The sequence below is a fragment of the Saimiri boliviensis genome, chromosome 6, assembly GCF_048565385.1.
Source record: "Saimiri boliviensis isolate mSaiBol1 chromosome 6, mSaiBol1.pri, whole genome shotgun sequence".
Lineage (NCBI taxonomy): Eukaryota > Metazoa > Chordata > Mammalia > Primates > Cebidae > Saimiri > Saimiri boliviensis.
The window spans coordinates 116,584,412-116,606,402 of NC_133454.1; the positions used below are offsets into that span (position 1 = coordinate 116,584,412).

At 35.4% G+C, this 21,991-nt stretch overlaps 2 protein-coding genes across 2 annotated transcripts; one reads left to right on the plus strand and one right to left on the minus strand.

Moving 5' to 3' along the window:
• The first annotated feature begins 8,749 nt into the window (after nt 1-8,749).
• LOC101041265 (olfactory receptor 5M3-like) lies at nt 8,750-9,696 on the plus strand. Its single transcript, XM_010334578.3, is given in 3 exon segments — nt 8,750-9,007; nt 9,009-9,623; nt 9,625-9,696. Coding segments are annotated over 3 exon segments (945 nt in total).
• A 4,437-nt stretch (nt 9,697-14,133) lies between these two features.
• On the minus strand, nt 14,134-15,066 carry LOC101041567 (olfactory receptor 5M9). Its single transcript, XM_003920098.3, has one exon. It carries the CDS (start codon nt 15,064-15,066, stop codon nt 14,134-14,136), a length of 933 nt encoding a protein of 310 aa, XP_003920147.3.
• Between the last annotated feature and the right edge of the window lie 6,925 nt (nt 15,067-21,991).

A 21,991-nucleotide genomic window follows, 5' to 3' on the forward strand; every position in this document is an offset into this window, starting at 1 on the left:
TAAGGCCCTTGGAAACTGATTAGTAATAAATCAACTTTTTATAGCAATTACGGTAAGGAATTGTGTTTGCAATGACTAAGTTTGTAATGAGACCCAGAGAGACAGTTTCATCATCGATGCTGAAGCAAACTCTGATTTCATTTTTCTTTACCTAATGATCAGCAATTATTTAATTAAAAGCAACAGAGGAAGAATGGTAGTTACATAAAACGGCATTTTTCTTAATTTTTCCAGATACTCTGAATTTTTTAAGCCTGGCTAGAAATATAATTGCTAAACTAACTCCTTTCGTATTGGAGCTCTTAAATTCTTTGGTGAGCTAGTACATATTAATCTGTATGAAATTATTTGGGAATATAATCACCAATTAATATTTTTCATATTCAATGGCAAATTACAATTTTTTATCACAATAAAAAATTTTGACATGTTCTATGGAAAGAATTCCCTATTAGAATGCGTTAAAGGAAAGTAATTCCTGAACAAAGAAATGCAAGACAGACAACCAGTTAAAGCCCTACTCACAAGTAGATAGGTTATAAATATCAAATGTGGAGAAACACACAACACACGTTAATAATATAACAAAGCATATACCACATCTGCATAGTTTGGATGGAGTTGATGATTTATGAACTTCAACAGTTGGGCAGATCATTGGTCACTGCATATTTGGAGAATATAAATTATGAGCTGAAATCAGACAAAATACTTATGACTATGGTCAAATTATTTTCTAGAAATTAACAGGTGACAAATATTGCAAAACAAATATTGTATCAAAACATATCAAAAGAAATCACTCTCGTAAAAGCTGCTAAAATAAACTTTCTTAAAAGAAAATATTGATTTTTGTTTAAAACATCAGGGCCATAATTGTCTCTGTGTGTATTTGCTTACAAATTAAGGCACATGCAGAGCATTACTCATGCACAGCACTATACCACTTTGTAATTAAATAAGAAAGAGTCTAACGAGGTGCATTTGAAATTATATTCCAAAAATTGAGAAAAGAAACAAGGCTGATGTAAGCTGAGTTGCAAATTAGAAATAAAATAAAAAATTAACATAGAAATCTCTACCACAAATGGTTAAAAGCTTGATGTGATTGATGTGGGGGAAAAAATTATGTTCCCTGTTTCAAACTTAAACAACTTGTGTGACATTGAGCACCTAGTCTTGCTTCTACCTTAATTTATTCACATATAAATAAAGAGCAGAAAATGTATATATTATTAATATTAAAATTTGAAATCAGGGGTTATTATAAATGGTCAGTCGATAGAATTCGTGAAAAGTTATTAGAACAATACCAGTATTTTAGCCAAGCACACTGCCTATGTATTAGCAATGGTCCATGCTAGCAAACATGATTATATTTTCAATAATGCTCATATATTAGCAGCAGAAAAGATATTATTAGAGGGAAAAGATAGATATTAATAATACTGTTGACTCAGGATTTTTCTAGACTACTTTACCATCCAGGGACTTCCACAGCCCACAATGCCTCCACACTCAGGCTTTGTTCAGCCCTGGGCCTGCTGCTGGAGGCACACCACCAACTCAGCCTGCCTGTGTTATAGCTTGTACCCATGTTCGGTTGTTCCTGAGCTCTTATCCTGTGTCTATGAAAAATCAGGATATGCTGACAATTGAAGGGTGAGGATGAGTGAAGAAAAATTTTATTGAGCTGCAGAATGGCTCTCAGCAGAGAGGGGATATGGGTGTGAGGGATGTCTCCCACCCATGGGTTGACTGGTTTTTCTCAGTGTGGCTGGGTCCCGGGCTTTTATGTACTCAGAATAGGGAAGAGTATGCTGATTGGTTTGTAAGTATGCAAAAAAAAGTCAAAACAGAGGCACAACTCAAAGGTGGGCATGACAGTGTAAGATAACAATTAGGGAAGTGTAGGTATATGTAAAATAGATGATGAATGAAGATGAATAAGAGAAAAGCATGTCAAACAGGAAGAAAGGTTCTCAATTTGGTTCATGGATTTGACTTGTAGCTTGGCTTTCAGGCTTTGAATTGTGTTTGGCTTAGAGGTACAGTTTCACTGAGAACCCTCCCCTATCTGCTTAGCAGTAGTCTGCCTCCTGCTTCTATCACTATCTGATAGAATTAAGTATTTTAAAAAGTTTGTTTTTAAGACATTATATTTATTTGCCTGGTATTTATAAAGGTAAAGATTATTCTAATTGAAGATGCATTTTCATTGTTTGAATTTAGTGGTGTGATTCAAAAAATTAATAAGACAAAGGAAAGAATTTCATTGTTTTCCCCATACATTTTTTTAGAAAGTGTTTGATAAAAATTAATCTTTTATCATAAATAAAGCTCCAAGGAAAACAGAAATAAGAAAAACAGCATAATAATGAAGACAATCTGTCACAAATTAGTAGTAGCCACTATCACATTTAATGGAGAAAAAGACATTTGATGACATCTTAATGAAAATCAGGAAACAAAGAGAGTCCTTTTACCTCCATTAATTTGCTTTCAAACTCTAGCCTAAGAATTTTTGTGACAGTGGGAGGCAATAGGAAAAAATAGAGACTAGGATGCAAGAAGCCATATGCAATAAAGAAACAAACCAACCACATCTCTACTAAAACAACAACAACAAAAATAACAAAAATAGCTGGTTCTTGAGTTCTTGCCCAGTGTCTAGGAAATATGAGGTCACACAAGTGAATTAAAGAACGGTAAATGCAGAAGATTTTATTACCAGTGAAAGTGTCTCTCAGTGGGAAGGCAAGCTGAGAAGAGAATGGGGAGGGTAAGTCATCTTCCCCTGAAGTCCAGCCTACTCCAGCTGGATTCTTCTCCAAAGTTACATCATCAAGCTGTCCCTCTGAAGACAAGCCACTTCTCTCTGACATCCAGCTGTAGTCCTCAACATGCAGCTGCTTCTCCTCTCTGCCTGCTGAGTCTGGGGTCTTTACAGGCACACAATGGGAAAGGGCAGGGCCATGAATGATTTAAGAAAAGGCAACACTTGAACAGAAAAACATGGATGTAAGTTCTCACTTTGGGCATAGTGTTAGGCTTTTCAGTCTGAGGGTGGGAATTCACTAGCGACCTGCCCTATCTGTCTAGAATTTCTCTGTCCCCTGTCCCCATCATTACTAGGTAGCATTCTAAATCCAGTTGAGATATAGAAAAACCACAATCCAAGAGTTGGATCCATTTGAAGAAGTCCTAGAGGAGAAGGAAAAACAGCCCACCTTCCTAGGCTTTAGACAAAGAGACTAACAAAGTCTCATATAAATGACAATTTCAAACTGAAGAGTAAAGTATTAATTTTCTTTAGCTGCCACAGCAAAGTACCATACACTGAATGGCTTAAGACAACAACAATGTGTTCTTGTGCAGATCTAGAGGCTAGAAACCCCTAATAAAGATTTCTAAGAGGCTATCCTCCTTTCTGATCTCAAGAGGAGAATCCTTTGTTTCTTCTTTTGGCTTCTGATAACTCCAGGTGTTTCTTGGTTTGTGGCAGCGTAATAACAATCTCTGCCTCCATATTCACTGGGCTATGTGCCATGATTTGAATGTTGACTCCAAATTTCATGTTGAAATTTAATTTCCATTGTGATGGTATTAAGAGGCATGACAATTAAGAAGTAATTCTGTCAGGAAGGCAAAAAGAGTCAGTTTGTAAAATAATTGAAGCAATTTATTCTGAGTCAAATATGAATGACTGTGGCCCATGACACAGCCCTCAGAAGGACCTGAGAACATGTGCCCGAGGTGGTCAGGATGCAGATACAATTTAGGTTTTATACAATTTAGGGAAATATTTAGGGAAATGTGTAATTTAAAATGCACTTAAAATGAACTGCAATAAAATGTGATAGCTACTATATGAGCAATATGGGCTAGTGGCTGTCAAAATACAGGAGTAAAGATTATTAATTTTACATGGGAGCCTCCAGGATGTGTTTAAGAGAAGACAACACTTGCATGATTCAAGTAAGCATTTCTTGAGTTAAGTTACCTTCTTTCTGTTCTGGAGAGGACTTTAATTCGGACTAGAAGAAGAAAAACTTACTTTCTTTGCATGTGGAATGAGTCTTATTTGGATTTCTCTGTGCTAAATAAGTGGCTCTCACAGCATTTCACAATAACCGATAAGCTCATTTACGACATAAAACCCAGAAAAATCACATGAGGCTATTTAGTGTCTTGTAGAGACTGACCTTAAAAATTAAACCTAACACAATATTAGTATAGGCAAAAAGTAGTTAATTTGCAACTGAAAAGCAGTCTGTGTTCAGAGATCTGCAGGTTACCCTTTGTTATTTGAGGCCCGTGACTTGTGTGGATCGTAAACTCCTGGCAATAGGTAGCACAATCGTTCTCTCTAGATGCACTCAGCACTCTAATTTGCACAGTCTTAACCAAGGTTCTTCCATGTTACCCTACAACTTCATTTTATGTCTGAAATATCCAACATTATCCTGAGAAGTACTTAAGTGTACTTAGATGTGTACCTCTTCTATCTACGTACTCATTGATTGAAAACTCAACCACTTTAACCATTTTCTTTAGTTAACAAATATTTGGTGAACACGTACCATGGGCTAAATACCATTATAAATACTGGGGCAGGGCTGGGGCAATACAGTCAATGGCCCTTTAATAAAAACTGTATTACCATGGAGAAGGAAAAATGGATGTGAGGAGAAACCAGCCATTTTCTCCACTACTTAATAAATGATAATTGACATTGTAGGAAGGTAAACATGGCTGGTGTTAATGTAGCTCAGTGGGAAGGCAGAAGAGGGAACACCTTTGAGCTATGGGATAAAATTGTCAGACACCCAAGTAAAGTGATCAACTGTATATAGCACTGAAACAATCCACAATGTTTTGGCTATACAAAAAATATATTTATGTTTCCTTAAGGCCATAAAGACCATGACACAATGCATCATGTGTGTGGTAATGAACATGAGAGTCTTTTAGGATTAGGAAATAATAAATTCGGTCTCATTCCTCGTAATGGTTACTTGTTGAACCAAAGGATGAGATCGTTAATGATACAAATTCTGGAATCAGGAATCTAGTTCCTGATTCATCCGAAGTATGACATTGATCAAGTCACTGAACCTCTGAAAGACTCAGTTTCTTGTCTATAAAATGAGTGATAATAATTGCCACAGAGTTGAGTTACAATAATTAAATTAGTATCTGGTATATGTTACTTTAAAAATTCATTATTATTGCTATTATTATCATTACTACTACTTGTTTCCTTATTTATAAAATGAGAGAATTGAAGAAAATAGTTTTTTCTGCTTTGATATGCTATGATCTTAATTATAGGAAATAATGTTTGACCCATCTTCCCAGGAAAACCCAAATGGCAGAGAATGTGAAGGACAGAGCATGAAATTTATATATGCAGTTTGGGTAACCCCATAAACAAGTTTAATATGATACAAATCCCCTCCCAAATTTTATTTGATTCTAGTACCCATTCAAAATAACTGGAGTTTGGGGGAATATAAAATTTTAGAAAACTCTAGCAAAAAAAGCCCACACACTCAACGGATGGCTTTTTCCCTAGAGACATACTTCCCACAGGGTCATTTCTAAGGAAAAATTCTTAATTGCTTCTTGCTTTCTAAGGCAAGCATGTAAGGGAGGCTTCTCCTTTGCATTTATCCCAGTTTCTCTTTTGTCAGGTTGAAGGTGTTTACCGTTCCCATATACAGCATGCACTTTTCAACACTGCATCCTTATTGTAGATATTTCTCTTCATTCTCAGGTTGGTGAAAAATGCATCCATCAGGAACTGTCAGATGGAGCTTGCATTGTAGACTTTATTTCTTTATGATTTATAGGAATGCATTCATGATTTTATCTATTATGTGTGTAGATGTATGAGAGAGACACATATGAAAGAGACATTTTTTAATAAGATTATATAATTAATTACAAATGCTTAATGGAGTACATCTGATAATTTTTTATATTTTTATGTGTTAATATGTAGTATCTCTTTTCATAGTCACAAATGCTCAATGAAATGGATATTATTATTATTTTAAGTCACTTTGGGGAACAGAAAAAGTAAAAATAAAGCAAAAATTAAGAGTAAAACATGTCCAATTTTATAAAATAAGTCATAGACACAGGATCCAACCAAGGTCTGACAATAGAAACAGAACTCTTTAACTGGGATACATTTTTGTTCTTATTCTTTTCGAGATGGAGTCTTGCTCTGTTGCCCAGGCTGAAGTATAGTGGAGCAATCTGGGCTCACTGCAACCTCCAACTCCTGGGTTCAAGTAATTCTCCTGTCTTAGCCTCCCAAGTAGCTGGGATCACAGGCACACAACCACACTTAGCTAATTTTTGTATTTTTAGTAGAGACAGTGTTTCCATCTTGGCCAGGCTGGACTATAACTCTGAACCTCAGGCCAAATACCTGCCTTGGCCTCCCAAAATGCTATGATTAGAGGCATGAGTTACCATGCCCGGCCTTACTAGGATACTTAATATTGCTTCATACTGGGTCTAAAAAAGAATCCATATTTATTGGTAATTTAATTTGAAATAGTGATTCAATAAGCAAAGTTTACTTGTGTATTCTTGAATTTACATGGTGAGGAAATCCTCTAAATATTCTTGAGTTCCCCATTTCTTTATTTCTTCATAGACTTTGCACCCCGTAGGATCATATCTAACCCCTAGTTTCTGGTAATTTTATTATTGCTATTTATCATCTGGATAATCATCACTCAAGGCTCTATATTTAATTTGTGGGAAGTACTGACAAAGCTACATCTACATTCGTGTTTATACTGAATCATCCCTGGTGCTACAGAATGAGATAAGACTTTCCAAATAAGAATCCCTCTATTGTCAGTCTTTGAAAATTACATACAGAGAAGTATTTTAGGCAGCTGCAGGCATAAAATGTTGAATCAGAAATCTGGAATTATCTGTTGACGTGTCTGTAATCTCTGTTTACATATGAATATAAGGATCTCAGATATTAATTTAACAACACTGTAAGAAAATTTTTTCAGCCATACATAAATATATTCTAAGGCAGTTTATAGTTTTTAGAAATTTATTATTCATTTTTTAAAATTTACCACTAATTAATGCCTCAAATTTTTATTAATTAAACCAAACCTCTGAAGCCATGTAGAATGTAATCTATTTCAGTTAGTAATTTCCTCCTCTATGCATAGAAAAATGTTTTTTCCAAGTTTGGTGTTTGAAAAGTTTTGGATTTCCACTGTTGAATAAGTGTGCACTTATTTTCACTATGCAATGAGATTTATTTTCCAAAAATTGTGGTTGAACATAGCTTAATACTGTAGATTACAAGAAAGGTCTTGGGAATAATCATTTGCTCTAGACATAATATATAGCCATGAGAAGGTATGAAACAATTCAATCTCCAACAAATATACTGTCCTGCTGAAAGGCTATCTCAAGATTCTTATTAGATTGACTTGCACTTTTTGTTCTACAGAATATGAATGTTCATTGACAAAATGCCTAATTAATGGAATTTCTCTCATATCTATATTAAATATATATAAGCTATATGTATGTGTATATACATACAGGTGTGTGCATATATACATATGTATATATATATATGCAGACATGTAAGTGTGTGTGTGCATGTAAATTTTTAAGTTAAATGAATGATGTGTGTAGTAAATAATTTATTAGGTAGATTCTGAATTACTAGGAAATTTGGCAAGGCACAAAGATGTCCCATTTGTTGGAGGAACACTTGTGAATTATTCTCCATTATATCTGCTAACATCATGTCAACCTGTATTTATTAACATCATGCAAAGTACTAATTCTGTTTCTAATATACTTAAAATATAATTTGAGCAACAATTTTGAGAAAAATTTTCATGTTATACATTCTGTCTTTGAAAATAAATTTGCAAACTATCCAAGAAACCTTCCTAGAATTCCACTGAATTCCCAAAGAAAATAAATGACTTTCTAAATTTCTGTTCCCATTAAAACTCTGTAAGAATACGTCCAAGTTTTAGAAAGCATTTATTTACATTAGTACTTTCATAAATACTGACATTAGTGTGTACATTTTATTTATCTTTTAATCTCTAGAACATAGCAGTATATGGTATCTAGTAGCATGAATGTGAACAAGTAATTCACTCTTTAACTTGACTTTGATGGCTAGTGTAATCAGTTTTCTGTTCTTCGCTTGAAAAGAATGCAAACATGAGATTAGAATAAAAATATTTTATAATATTTTAGGCTGATTAATCATATGATTTTCTTCTCTAATTATTGAAAATAGTCTTATAATGCAAAAGAGATTAGGTTTTAAAAGCACACTTTTTTACTTCTATTACAAAAAGAACTATCACTCCCTATTATTATCTTAAAAATATGAAACTCAAAATATGCCATCATTGGAAATGAGGGATATTTAAGAAGTAATCTTACAAATGTGACTGCTTGCAATACTTAATACCAGCATATTTCAGTCACTAAATTTTGTATAATTTTTATATAATAGGGATTGTCTACATTTTTCACCATAAAGCCTATTATGTAACAGGAGCTGAGAAAAGGTTTGTGAAAATAATGCAAAGCATAATCACAGATATTGTATAAAGGAAGCATAAATAAAGATATAAAATAATAAATTAAAAAATTGCTAATTTTTCTTTTATTTTATTTTAGTTATCACAAAGATTCGTAACTCCTATTGACTTAGAATTGGAAAATGCTCAATTTCACCTACGTGACAGAGTTCATTCTTTTGGGGCTAACCAGCCATTGGGAATGGCAAGTTCTCTTCTTCGTCGTTTTTCTTGTGGTCTACATTATCACCATGGTGGGCAATATTGGCATGATCATGTTAATCAAGGTCAGTCCTCAGCTTAACAGCCCAGTGTACTTTTTTCTCAGTCATTTGTCATTTGTGGATGTGTGGTTTTCTTCCAATGTCACCCCTAAAATGTTGGAAAACCTGTTATCAGATTAAGAAAAAAAAAAAGATTTCTTATGCCGGCTGTTTAGTACAGTGTTTCTTCTTCATTGCTCTTGTCCATGTGGAAATTTTTATTCTTGCCGCGATGGCCTTTGATAGATACATGGCAATTGGGAATCCTCTGCTTTATTGCAGCAAAATGTCAAGGGTTGTCTGTATTCGACTGATTTCTTTCCCTTACATATATGGTTTTCTGAAGAGTCTGGCAGCAACATTATGGACTTATGGCTTGTACTTTTGTGGAAAAATTGAGATCAACCACTTCTACTGTGCAGATCCACCTCTCATCAAAATGGCCTGTGCTGGGAACTTTGTGAAAGAATATACAATGCTCATAATTGGCGGCATTAACGTCACATATTCTCTGACTGTAGTTATGATCTCTTATTTATTCATTCTCATTGCCATTCTGCAAATGCACTCAGCAGAAGGAAGGAGGAAGGCCTTTTCCACATGTGGGTCCCATCTGACAGCTGTCATCATATTTTATGGTACTCTGATCTTCATGTATCTCAGACGTCTCACGGAGGAGTCTGTGAAGCAGGGGAAGATGGTGGCTGTGTTCTATACCACAGTGATCCCCATGTTGAATCCCATGATCTACAGTACACTGTCTGAGGAACAAGGATGTGAAAGAGGCCATGACAAAAGTGATCAGCAGATCATGTCAGACAAAATAAAATCAAATTTGAATTAATTTTGACTTCTATTATTTGTTTGGAGAAAGGTTAATTTCTAGTACCTAAGAACATTAAGAAAAGATACTCTGTAGGTTGAAAAGAAAAATAAATGTGACGCAAATTGAGAAAATATAAGGTAGAATGAATCATTTCTGTTGATGTATGGAGATTAATTAAATATGAATAAGTTAATTAATTGAAATGGTGATGTGTTCCAAATTTCATATGTGTACTAATGGAAGTGCTCAAATTTGAAATGAAAAGACATTTTCTGATTCAAAAGTGCAGTTGCATGAATTTAGGTCGTATTTATTTGCCCATTTAAAAACAAATTTGGGGCAGAACAAAAACTCAAAATATTTAATTTCGTTTTCCAATACAATGATATAAAATAGCGGTCTCACTAATGCTTATGAGATTTTTTATTGTTTAATGCTTTTTTACTCCATGGTGTTGCGTCTATTCAGAGACTGCTGCTTGGAACATAGCAATACTTGTGTATTTCATGCTTTTTAACTTTTTGGTGTTTCTTAAGAAACACAGCATGGTAAGGGTCTCTCTTTCACAGATCACAGTAACTGCTGTGTTTCAATTCTAAGACTGCCAGTCACCAGACTGTGGTTTGCCCCAGCCAGTGTCTTCACTCTGAAGAGTAGGAAAATTAGTGGAAGATAGTGTCGTGTAAAAGCATGGCTCTCAAAATTCCACAGAATAAATTACATGTGGAATATTTGGTACACCTGTATGATGAGAACGTCTATGTGCTCTCATCATTTAGCTCATACGTGCAAGTGAGAGCATAAAGTATTTGGTTTTCTGTTCCTGCATTAATTTGCTAAAGGCAATGGTCTCCCACTCCATCTATGTTCTTGAAAAAGACAAGATCTCATTTTTTTCTTATGGATGCATAGTAATCCATGGTGTATATGTAGATTTTCTTTATGCAGCCTATCACTGGTGGGCTTTTAGGTTAACTACATGTGTTTGCCATTGTGAGTAGTGCTGCAATGAATGTACATGTGCATGTGTCTTTATAGTAGAACAATTTGTATTCCATTGCTGGATATTTCTGTTTTGAGGTCTTTGAGGAATCATCACACTGTCTTCCACAATGGTTAAGAATCATATGAAAAAGCTCAATATCACTGATAATTTAAAAAATGTGAATCAAAAGCCCAATGTGATACCATCTCACACCTGTAAGAATGGTTATTATCAAAAATGCAAAAAACACCAGATTCTGGCAAGATTGTGAAGAAAAAGAAACATTTGTGCTCTGTTGGTAGAAGGGTAAAAAAGGATTTTTATGTGTCCATTTTTAAATTTTATTTACCTCAAAAGAAACCACAAATGCAATGAACTCATTTTTGCATACACACACATAAATCATGGGCAACATTTTAAAACCTTTTGCATACATAAACAAATTGCTAATTTAGATTCAATTATAGTGTTACTGTGTCTTTGGTTGATAATTGTTAAACTTCTATAGACTTTTCATATCTAAGGTACACAAGGCTGTTTTGGGATTACTTCAAAGTTAAAAGTTATATTTTTTGGCAATACAAACATTTATTTGCCATTTGGGGGAAACTCTTGATATGCCAAATTAGTTCCTTATTAATACATTTCAAAATATGTTTTGAAAGCATTTGATATTTTATCACTTGTGGTAAGTTAGCAGGTAAATTTGAACCATTTTTGTTACCTCTTTTTTTCCAAAGGTGAATGCATTTTCTATTTATTCTCCTTTTTATTTTTGCTTGTTAGACAGAGCCTTGGTCTGTTGCCCATGCTGGAGTGCAGTGGCCTGATCTCAGCTCACTGCAACCTCTGCCTCCTGGGATCAGCAGTTCTCCTGCCTTAGCCTTCCAAATAGCTGGGATTACAGGCATGTGCCACTATGCCCAGCTATTTTTTTTTTTTGTATGTTTGGTAGAGATGGGGTTTTGCCATGTTGGTCAGGCTGGTCTTAAACTCCTGACCTCATGATCCTCCTGCCTTGGCCTCCCAAAGTTCTGGGCTTACAGGTGTGAGCCACCATGCTCAGCCTCTATTTATTCTTTAGGAGAGTTAGTTTAGTGTTACATAAAGAATGATTAGTTAAGGTCAGTGGTCAAATCGTTTTTCTGGATGTGGTAAATATACACTATCACCAAGAAAATGTGGTACATATGCACCGTGGAATACTACACAGCCTTAAAAAAGAATGAAATCATGTCCTTTTCAGTAACATGAATGCAGCTGGAGGACATAATCCTAGGTAAATGGATGCTGGAACAGAAAACCAAATACCGCATATTCTTACTTACGAGTGGGAGCTAAACATTGGGTACTGGTGGACATAAAAATGGCAACAATAGACACTGGAGACTATTATAGTGGTGTGAAAAGAGTGGGGCAAGGACTGGAATACTAACTGTTGTGTACTATGCTCACTACCTGGGTGATGAGATCATTTGTATCTCAAACTTCAGCATCATATAATATAATATAATATAATATAATATAATATAATATAATATAATAAATATAATAAAAATTGAAATTTTTTAAAAAAGAAAACATCAGTCCTATAACTGCAAGAAACTAAATTCAGAAACACAGTTATTAACTGGAAAGAGGATCCAGAGTCTCAGATGGAACAACAGACCTTACCAAGAAATTGATTTCTGTCTGGGGAGACCCTGAGCAGCAGGCCCATTTAATCTTCACCTGAACTTATAACCGATGGTAACTCCAAAATAATAAATTTATGCTGTTTAAGTTGTTAAAAAAAAAGTCCCCAAAAATGTATATCAGGATAAGGAGAGATTACAACTCTGACATACAGTCGGATAGCCAGATTTTTATATCTAAAAGAAAAATGAAATAGTGGAGAATAAGGAATAACTCTGCCATAAGGATCACAAAAAAACATGGTCTTAGAATGTCAGATTGTGAAGCCTATTTCTGTAAAAACAGTTGTTGCTTGAGTAGCCCTACATTTTGTACCTTATCCTGACTTTTTAGAAGCAATTTTGGGTGGTTTAGAAACAAATTTTCATACTTTGCTGTCAGAATGTAAATTTCTGAGAGTATGTATCCCAGCTACCTTTACTCCGTTCTATTCTTAGTTACTAGGGAAGTGAACCATGGTAAATTTGCATGAACAACAATGCTTTTTGTGTTTGAACTAGTCCATCTTCCTAGAAGCATTACTGCAACTGTATTTTGTTTCTCAGAGTCAACTTGTACATATTAGTTGAATTGTGCACCCTTATAGTTGGATTATCACATCTTAAATAGACTAACTCATCAGCAACCACCTTTATCTTACATTTACTTACCTTTATGAAATTAGCTTAGCAAAAGTCACCTGGGTAAACAAATTTCCACTGTTATCTGTAGCAAGAATATAATGTAGAACAAGTAAGCTATGGAAGCACCAATCTAGACAGTGAGGCTTTGAAGATTTTTAACCAGGCCCAAATGGGACACAATTTAGAACTCTGTTGGTCACATCTGAATACATGCCCAGTTCAGCAGCATTTATTTGAATGGTGCTTCTTGTCTGTTTCATCAACTCTAGACACTAAAAGCTCGATTTAAGTTGCTATATACAGAGTCAAAGAATTAAATGTTAGTGAAAAGGAGCTGGAAGCAAAGAAAAGTTTCGAATCATATTAGCAACCAATGATTTAATGAGATAACATAGTATTGCCAAAGCTCAGTTTGTGTCAGAAAATTGATATTGGGTCATCTTTTCATTCTGGTAAGGGCAGGAAAATCTTTTGTCAGAGAGAGTTCACCCGATAAACGTCAGAAAATGTGTGAATGAGTAACCATGAAGAAGCAAAGTTAGGGTAAGAATACAAGTCATTGAAACAAAACATGATTAACTATCAAATTTTGCAAAATGATGACAAACAGGATTATATTAAGTTACTAGTTTAAAATTCTAAGTATAATTGCATTTTCAAAATTTTAAACACTTTTTAGGTAAACTGTTCATCAGTATTCTATGGTCATGAAAAATAAATGAAGTGTTTACTTTTTTCTAGGAGTTTATATATTTCACATGAAATCTAGTTTGAGAAGCATGTAGATGTATAAAATAATCTGGGAAATAACATCCAACACTAACAAGTGTACTTCCAACTTAACATGTATATATCTACACTTACTTGTCAGTTCCTCCAGTGACTACACTCAGCCCCATTTTAAGTATATCGTGAATGAACACCATGTAATCTTTTATAATATGGGCGCACATGTAGGAGAAAATATGCTTAGCCTTTGGAGTCCATACATAAGGTAAAGCATCACTGTTACGTTGAACCTCTTAGTGTATGAAAGAGTTACCTTTACATAGCGCTGTCTGAGCTATGACTTTTACATGTGACCATTTATAATAGGGTCCTATTTATAATAGGGACAACAATACCCATGGCAGTTTTATTGCCCCACGAATGTCTTGGTGATTGCTCTGCTGACTGCTTCTTTCACGTCCTTGTTTCTCAGACTGTAGATCATGGGATTCAACATGGGAATTACTGTGGTGTAAAACACAGCCACCATTTTCCCCTGCTCTACAGATTCCTCAGTGGGTCTCCTGAGATACATGAAGATGAGAGTCCCGTAAAACAGAGAAACAGCCATCAGGTGGGACCCACAGGTGGAGAACGCCTTCCTCCTGCCATCGGCAGATCGCATGCGTAGCACAGCTACTACAATGAGAGTGTAGGAGATGAGGACCACTGAGAGGGAATACGTGAAGTTAATTCCAGCTATAACAATCATTGTCATTTCTTTGATGTGCACTCCGCCACAGGCAATCTTGATGAGAGGGGGATCTGCACAATAGAAGTGATTGATTTCAAAGATTCCGCAGAAGTACAACCCATAAGTCCATAGTGTGCATATTAGGCTGACAGAGAATCCATAGACATAAGGCACAGAGATGAGTCGAACACACACAGTCCTGGACATTTTACTGCCATAAAGTAGAGGGTTGCAGATGGCCATGTACCTGTCAAAGGCCATCACAGCCAGGATATAGACCTCCACGTGGACAAGGGCAATGAAAAAGTAGCACTGCACCAAGCACCCCACATACGAAATGGTTTTTGTCTCTGATAGTAAGTTTTCCAGCATTTTAGGGGTAACATTGGAGGAGAAGCACACGTCCACAAAAGACAGATGACTCAGGAAAAAGTACATGGGGCTCTGAAGCTGAGGACTGATGCTTATCAAAATGATCATACCAATATTTCCCAAAAGACTGAGCATGTAAACTGCTAAGAACACCACGAAGAAGAGAACCTGTAGCTCTTGACGACAGGTCAGCCCCAGGAGAATAAATTCTGTCACATCTGTGAAATTAGGCATTGCCTTAGTATAGACCAAGTCTGTGTCGCCTATGGAGAATATTTTTTTTTAAAAGAAGGTAAATGGATTTGTTTTATTCTGGAAACTTTGAGTTGCATTTACCCTTATTTTAATTCAAGTAATTTAAAAACAATGTATACTTTGAAAAATGTATAATACAGGGTTTAAATACACTATATGTAAAAAGAACTGAATACATAACACAACAGACATTGTAGTTTTAGTTCTGATCTAAGTTCCCTTTTTTCCTTAGATGTCCATGATTGTGGTTTCACCTTTTTGGCTCACCATAAATGTCAAAATAGGTAAAGAGCTGCAGATGCTGCAGTCAGAGATTTTCCTATGTAAAAATTTCTGATCTCCACTGATTTCCTCTCATTAGTAGAATTTGACTTACGTTAGTGTTATTACTGTGTTAAGCATAAAATATATGAAATAAAGCATCATGGCGTCTAAGAGACGTAAACTAACACTACTTCATTTTGTTTCAGTCACTGTGTGAAGTATTTTTCTTATTTTACATAAAATCATTTGCGCTTTAATATTTAGATTGGTGCAAAAGTTATTGTGGGTTTTGCCATTACTCTCAATGGCAAAAACACAATTACTTTTGCACCAACCTAATAGTGTGTTTTGTTTACCTTGAAACTCTTGAGACTGTCTTGCTTAGTAGTTACATTTAACAGAAATTCAGAAATACTTCTCCGTATGATTTCTGCATGCCCTGATATCTAGATTCACTTCACATAATACAATAATCCAGAATTATTTAAACTCTCTAAAAAATATTTTTCTGGAGGCAACAGTTCCAGCCTTGTAATATGTTTAAGAATAGCTAACTGCTATTGAATGTCCAAGAAAACTCTGGCATGCAAACATTCTACAAAACAGGTTTTATTTGTATGCCTGTTTTACAAATGAGGAAGCTAAACACTGAGACATTAAGAAAGTCTTTCTGGGTTAGAATTCTACTAATTAGCAGGAATGGGATGCAAAAAAAAAAATTACTTCAGTGTTGTATGTTTAATAATATTCTATTGCTGCCTCTTTGATAGCCTCTTCTACCATTACGTTTCATTTAAAATTCAGTTTGCTCATCCTCCATAATGGGAGGAAGTTATCTCTTTAATAGTTCACATTTAATAGACTTTTAAGAGTTTTGGTTATTCAGAGCAGCCTGGACCACTAAGATAGTAGATCATTGCAACTCTCTACTTCTCCAAGTTTAGGTGATTTCATCATCCCTGGATCAGATGACAATGATTTCTGGGAGAAAATAAATTTAATACCTAAATGTGTATCATCTATCAAAAAAATCAAGAAGATTGAAATTGTAATTTATAAATAGAAAACCAAATTTCATTTCTATTAATATTTTAGGAATTATCCCTCAAGAAAAACAGTGGAGATATAAATTATTGGACCAATCATGTCCTCTGACCCTGTATCCCTAACTCAGTTCACATATATATTTAAACAATATTATGAAAGTTAATAGTTTTTATTTGTAAAGGAGAATGAGAAGACAAAATATGAAATAAAGAGCTTTGCAAATCTGCATTATAATAAGCTCATTCTTACAAAGTTTTGAATAAACCAGGGATAGAAGTATAAAAAGTTCACAGTAATATAATTTCATAGAAGAAAATACTCTGATAATAAGACTGTGAATAATGTATTAGGTTCCTCTTTAAGACAGAGAGTGAAATTAAAAGATTTGACTGCATCAATCTCTATTGAAAAAAGTGAAGAACTTTCAGACCTACCTTCAGCATAGAGAGTAGCAAATGATAACTTCTCACTATTTATAATAGTCTCTTAAACATAGGAACACTGGGATCATGTCCCTAAAGGACTCTCCAGGTAATTATGAAAGGAATAATAAGTAAAATTCTATACACAGCTCAGATGTAGAAGCAGTTAAGGAGCAGGGATGAGAGGAAATTTTTTTAAATAAAATAGACCAAAATTCTTGATCATAATATAATCTTATCTCTCACTTTCACATTGGTTCTGTCCTCTTTTATTTACACATTGACAATCATGCATTTTAGAAAAATATTGGTTTACACTATATAAAATTTCAGTGATTCTCTTTCTTTCTGGTTGAACAACTGTTCTAAAAAGCACCATCTGTCAGGATAGATGATCATACCAATGCATGTCCCATGCATCTCATGATTGTGTTTAGATGTCAGATACTCAGAGTATAAATCATTAGCAGAATGACTGTAAGTAGAAGTCATTACTGAAGTCAGATAGGTCTGGAATTATACCTTTGCTATGCCATTTTTACTATGTCACCTTGAACAAGCAATGTACTTCTGAGTCTCAAAGTACTCATCTGTAGAATACAGAACTATTATCTTACATTTTTGTTGAGATGATTTTAGAATAATATAGGGATAACTCTCTCCCCAATGCCTGTTGTATGTGAGACACACAAAAGTTCTCATTATTTGTGCAGTTTTACCTCTAAACAGTTTACTGGTATTATCTTACCACTTCTTTAGGGTTGTGATTAATATTATCCTTACATTGAAGGATAAAATTATTCCTATGTAAAATAAATATGATGTGCCGGGTTTGGTGGCTCTTGCCATTACAGCACTTTGGGAGGCTGAGGCAGGTGGATCACCTGAGGTCAGGAGTTCAAGATCAACCTGACTAACATGGTAAAACCCCATCTCTATAAAAATACAAAAATTAGCCGGGCATAATGGTGGGTTCCTGTAATCCTAACTACTTGACAGGCTGAGGTGGGATCACTTGAATCCAAGAGGCAGAGGTTGTAGTGAGCCAAGATCATGCTACTGCACTACAGCCTGGGTGACAGAGCAAGATTTCATCTCAAAAACAAAAAAAAAATTGTGATGTTAATTTTTTCCTTTTTTAATTTTAGGTTTAGGGGTACATATGCAGGTTTGTTATATAGACAAAGTGGGTGCCACTGAGGCTTGGGGTACAGATTATTTCATCACCTAGCTAATAAGCATAGCACCTGATAGGTATTTTTTTCCTCCTCTCCCTCCTCCCACCCTCCATTCTGAAGTAGGCCATGATATCTGTTGTTCCCCTATATGTGTCAATGTGTTCTTGCTGTTTAGCTCCCACTTATGAGTAAGAACATGTGGTATTGGCAAGTTTAGATACTAACAAGCCAAAGAATGTGGATGAAAACTTAGATTATGTAAACTCTAAAATGTATACTTCATATTTCCTGAGTCTATTGTATATACATTCAGATTCAGTTTCTTCCTCATTTCTCACTCTCCATTAACAATGGGCATCCCCTGGTCCCTTGGTGTTCTGTCCATCCTAACTTTTTTTGTTCAAAGCAACAACTAATAGATAATTTGGATTGTTTCTCCACTTGATATCCACTTTCATTTCATAAATCACATTTTATCTTGTAATATCCCAATTTAGTTTATATTTATATTTCAACTTGTCCTACACCATTGACTTACCATCTTGTATCTGACCCATCAGGAAGTCTTCTCAGGTCTACCTTCCAAATAATACATAATAAATTTTAAAACCAGTTTTCAGGATATCCTCTGCTAACAGTCAGTCTCAGATAAAATTATCTCTTGCTTAATCTATGACAATAGTTCTTTCTTCCATTTTTGAAATTAATTGTTCTCTAACACCAGACAGCTGTATTTTATAAACATAAATCACAGCCTTTTACTAACTTGGTAAAACAGTTCAAGATTTTTCATCACATGTGAGCTAAAATCTAAACTTCTCACCAGGACACACCAGGACCTGTGTGATGTCTTCCCACTGTGTCTCCAAATTCTTCTCTTTCCACTTTCCCTTCAGACCTTCTTCTCCTTCTACCTTGACCTTTGTAGCTGTTCCTTGATCATGCTGAGCACACAGCCACTTCAGCTCCCTCTGCCTAGAATATTCCTTCCCAGATTTTGAGTGATTCATTTCATCATTTCATTCTATTCCAAATACCTTTTTAATCATGAATCATGATTTATTTTTCCTCATATTAATTATCACTTCTGAAATTGTTTACTTAAATATGCATTCTCTGTTCCCTCCAAAATGTTGGCTACATGAGGACAGGAACATCATTTCTGCCATATCCTCAGAACCTGGACAAATGCCTGAATCATAATAGATACACAGTAACCATTGGTGGATGAATTAATGAGGTTACTTTGCCGACTCACATCAGCTGACATTTCATGGTGTGCAGATCTCTTACCTTTTAGATGTGATCGGTAGAGCCCAAGTTACTACAAAAAATTCCAGCTACCATGTGAAGAACGTATGGAAGGGAGTGCAATTAGAGGTAGAGAGATCATTAGGGGTTGATTTTAGTAACAAAGTTAGTGATAATGGTGCCTGAGCTAAGACTTAGCATATTAAGTTAAAACTTTCAGTTTGCACTGTTGGAAATTAGGTGGGAGTTGAGTCAGGGCTGCAAAAATGAGTTGTCTTTAATTATGATAGAAAATATTGCAAGTATGAGAGAATATAGAATATTTATACCTTTTGAAGAAAAACTATATTTCTTCATTTATGTATCACATATTCACAAATCTAACATTGAGTTCAGTGGTGATCAGCCCTGGTTTCATATGAGAATCAAGTTGGAGTTTTTAAAAACACTGATACCTAGGTTCTAGGCCAACTCAGGTGGGGTGCACACACACACACACACACACACACACACACACACACACGAAATTATTTTAAGTTCCGGGATAAATGTGCAGAATGTGCAAGTTTGTTACATAGATAAACATGTGCCATGGTGGTTTGCTGCACCTAATTGATATGGTATTTTTAACAAGCTTTTATGCTATTTTAATGCATAGACAACATTGAAAGCACTGAACTAGGCAATCAAAATGACCTGTTTGTATTAAACAAGATTTTTTTAACATGGTTTTACCCCTGATAGCTTACACTTTCCCCTTACAGTAGATTCTGAGATATTCTCACACAAAGTCTTTTTCCAGGCCCCAAATATAGAACTTGCTATCATCAATGCACATAAAACTTTCCTCCATTGGTTTGGAATAAAGTGTTCCAGCCTCTGATGTTAGCCCTTATAGTATTCTGTTGGTTCTACAAAGCTTAAAAAAGAAAATCTTTCTGAAAGCCTTCATGATCCTATCTCAAGTCTTCTCACACCCAAGAAACAGAAGGCAAAAGATGAAATTATCGAGGGTTATGCCATCCAATTATTTATTACATAGAGCCCAGGGTTTGATTTATGGGACACATAGGGGGAAAAGCGTATCCTCTATATCACCAGTTGTGAAAGTAGAGCTTGGTAGAGTTATGTTCCAGGTTATGAGCTAACGTGGGGAGTGGAAATAAAGGACTATGTTATAATTCCCACTAACATGTTCAGACTTTTTAAAATGCCATTGCAGATGGTTTGTGGTGAATGATGTCTAAGAATTTTTCAGTCACGCATCACATACCATAACCCACAATAACATGGGCCAACACCAGAGGGATACAACTCATATTGTTGAAAGTGTCAACAGTTTTCACTTTTCATTCAGTGGTGTTCTTTCACATCAGCAGCAAGATGAATAAGAAAATGGGAAGAATAAGGAGAATAACCATTAAATATATAAAATAATTTTACTTTAAATAATAGAACTATCAGAAAGAAACCAAACTATCCTTAGAGCAGGGAAGAGTCAAATCTCTGTGTACAATATAGGAAGAAAAAACATAGCTTCGGGCCATGCAGAGTATTTTCTGAGAAATTCTGCCAAGTGGGGCACTTCAGCTGAGCTCCATAAATCTATAACAGTCTTGGCAAAGAACAGAAACACAATAGAGAAAATGTATTCCCTTTGTGCAAAACAATGCAAACCTGTTTTGTTGTTTTGTTTTTGTTTTTTGTTTTTTGGGTTTTTTGTTGTTGTTGTTGTTGTTTTTGACACAGTTTCTCTCTTCTTGCCCAGGCTGAAATGCAGTGGCACCATCTTGGCTCACTGCAACCTCCACCTCCCGGGTTCAAGTGATTCTCCAGCCTCAGCCTTCTAAGTAGCGGTGATTACAGGCACCTGCTACCACAACCTGCCAATTCTTTGTATTTTTAGGAGAGACAGGGTTTCACTATGTTGGCCAGGCTGGTGTCAAACTCTGACCGCAGGTGATCCACCCACTTCATTCTCCCAAAGTGTCGATGTTACAGGCGTGTGCCGCTGCACCTGGCCAACGTGGACACAGCATGGCCATCATATCCCAGTGCAAAACTAAATTGAAGAAACCTAAGAAAATCCCCTAGAAATGACGGTAAAAAGGGTTCACTTTTTTTTTCCTTCTCACCGTTAAACTTACCCTCATTTTTATCCAATTCTCTTGACACTCTTCTCTTAGTAAAAATTGGACCAAGTAATTAAAGACACAGAAGAATATATTTTCTTGTGCCAAATTCTAAGGCCCAAGAGAAGATAAACAAGTTAATTGAGAAAGGAATGTTTTGGAATTCCAAGATTTGACTAAAGCTCAGCTTGTAAGCCTACTCTGAGTCTCAGCTGCATCATGAATAATGGATCTGTAATTAAGGCCAGGGTGTTTTCAGAGCCTGCCTGACCTCCTCGAACATCACCAGTCACCTGTTGTCTTCATCAGGGAGTCTGAGGCCCATCTGTCTATGGTTTTGACTTACCATAGCAATTCTTATGGCCACTACCAACTTCATTTTATGTTCAAAAGAGGAAATAAGAAATCACACAAATTTCCTATAAGTTCTTGATTTTCAGAATTGTCAGACTTACCTGTGGAGGGATAGTAATTTCTTATTCTACTCAAAAGTCCCCAATGTGGAAGGATTTATACCTGAATCACTAATCTTGGGAGACTCTTTCCTGAAGATTAGTTAAGAAACCACACAGGATATCGTTAGGGCTCCCTCTGGAGGTGTTTACAAAAG

Coding starts and splice junctions, on each gene's coding strand:
- LOC101041567 (XM_003920098.3), bottom strand. CDS start 15,066: ATGCCTAATTTCACAGATGTGACAGAATTTATTCTCCTGGGGCTGACC.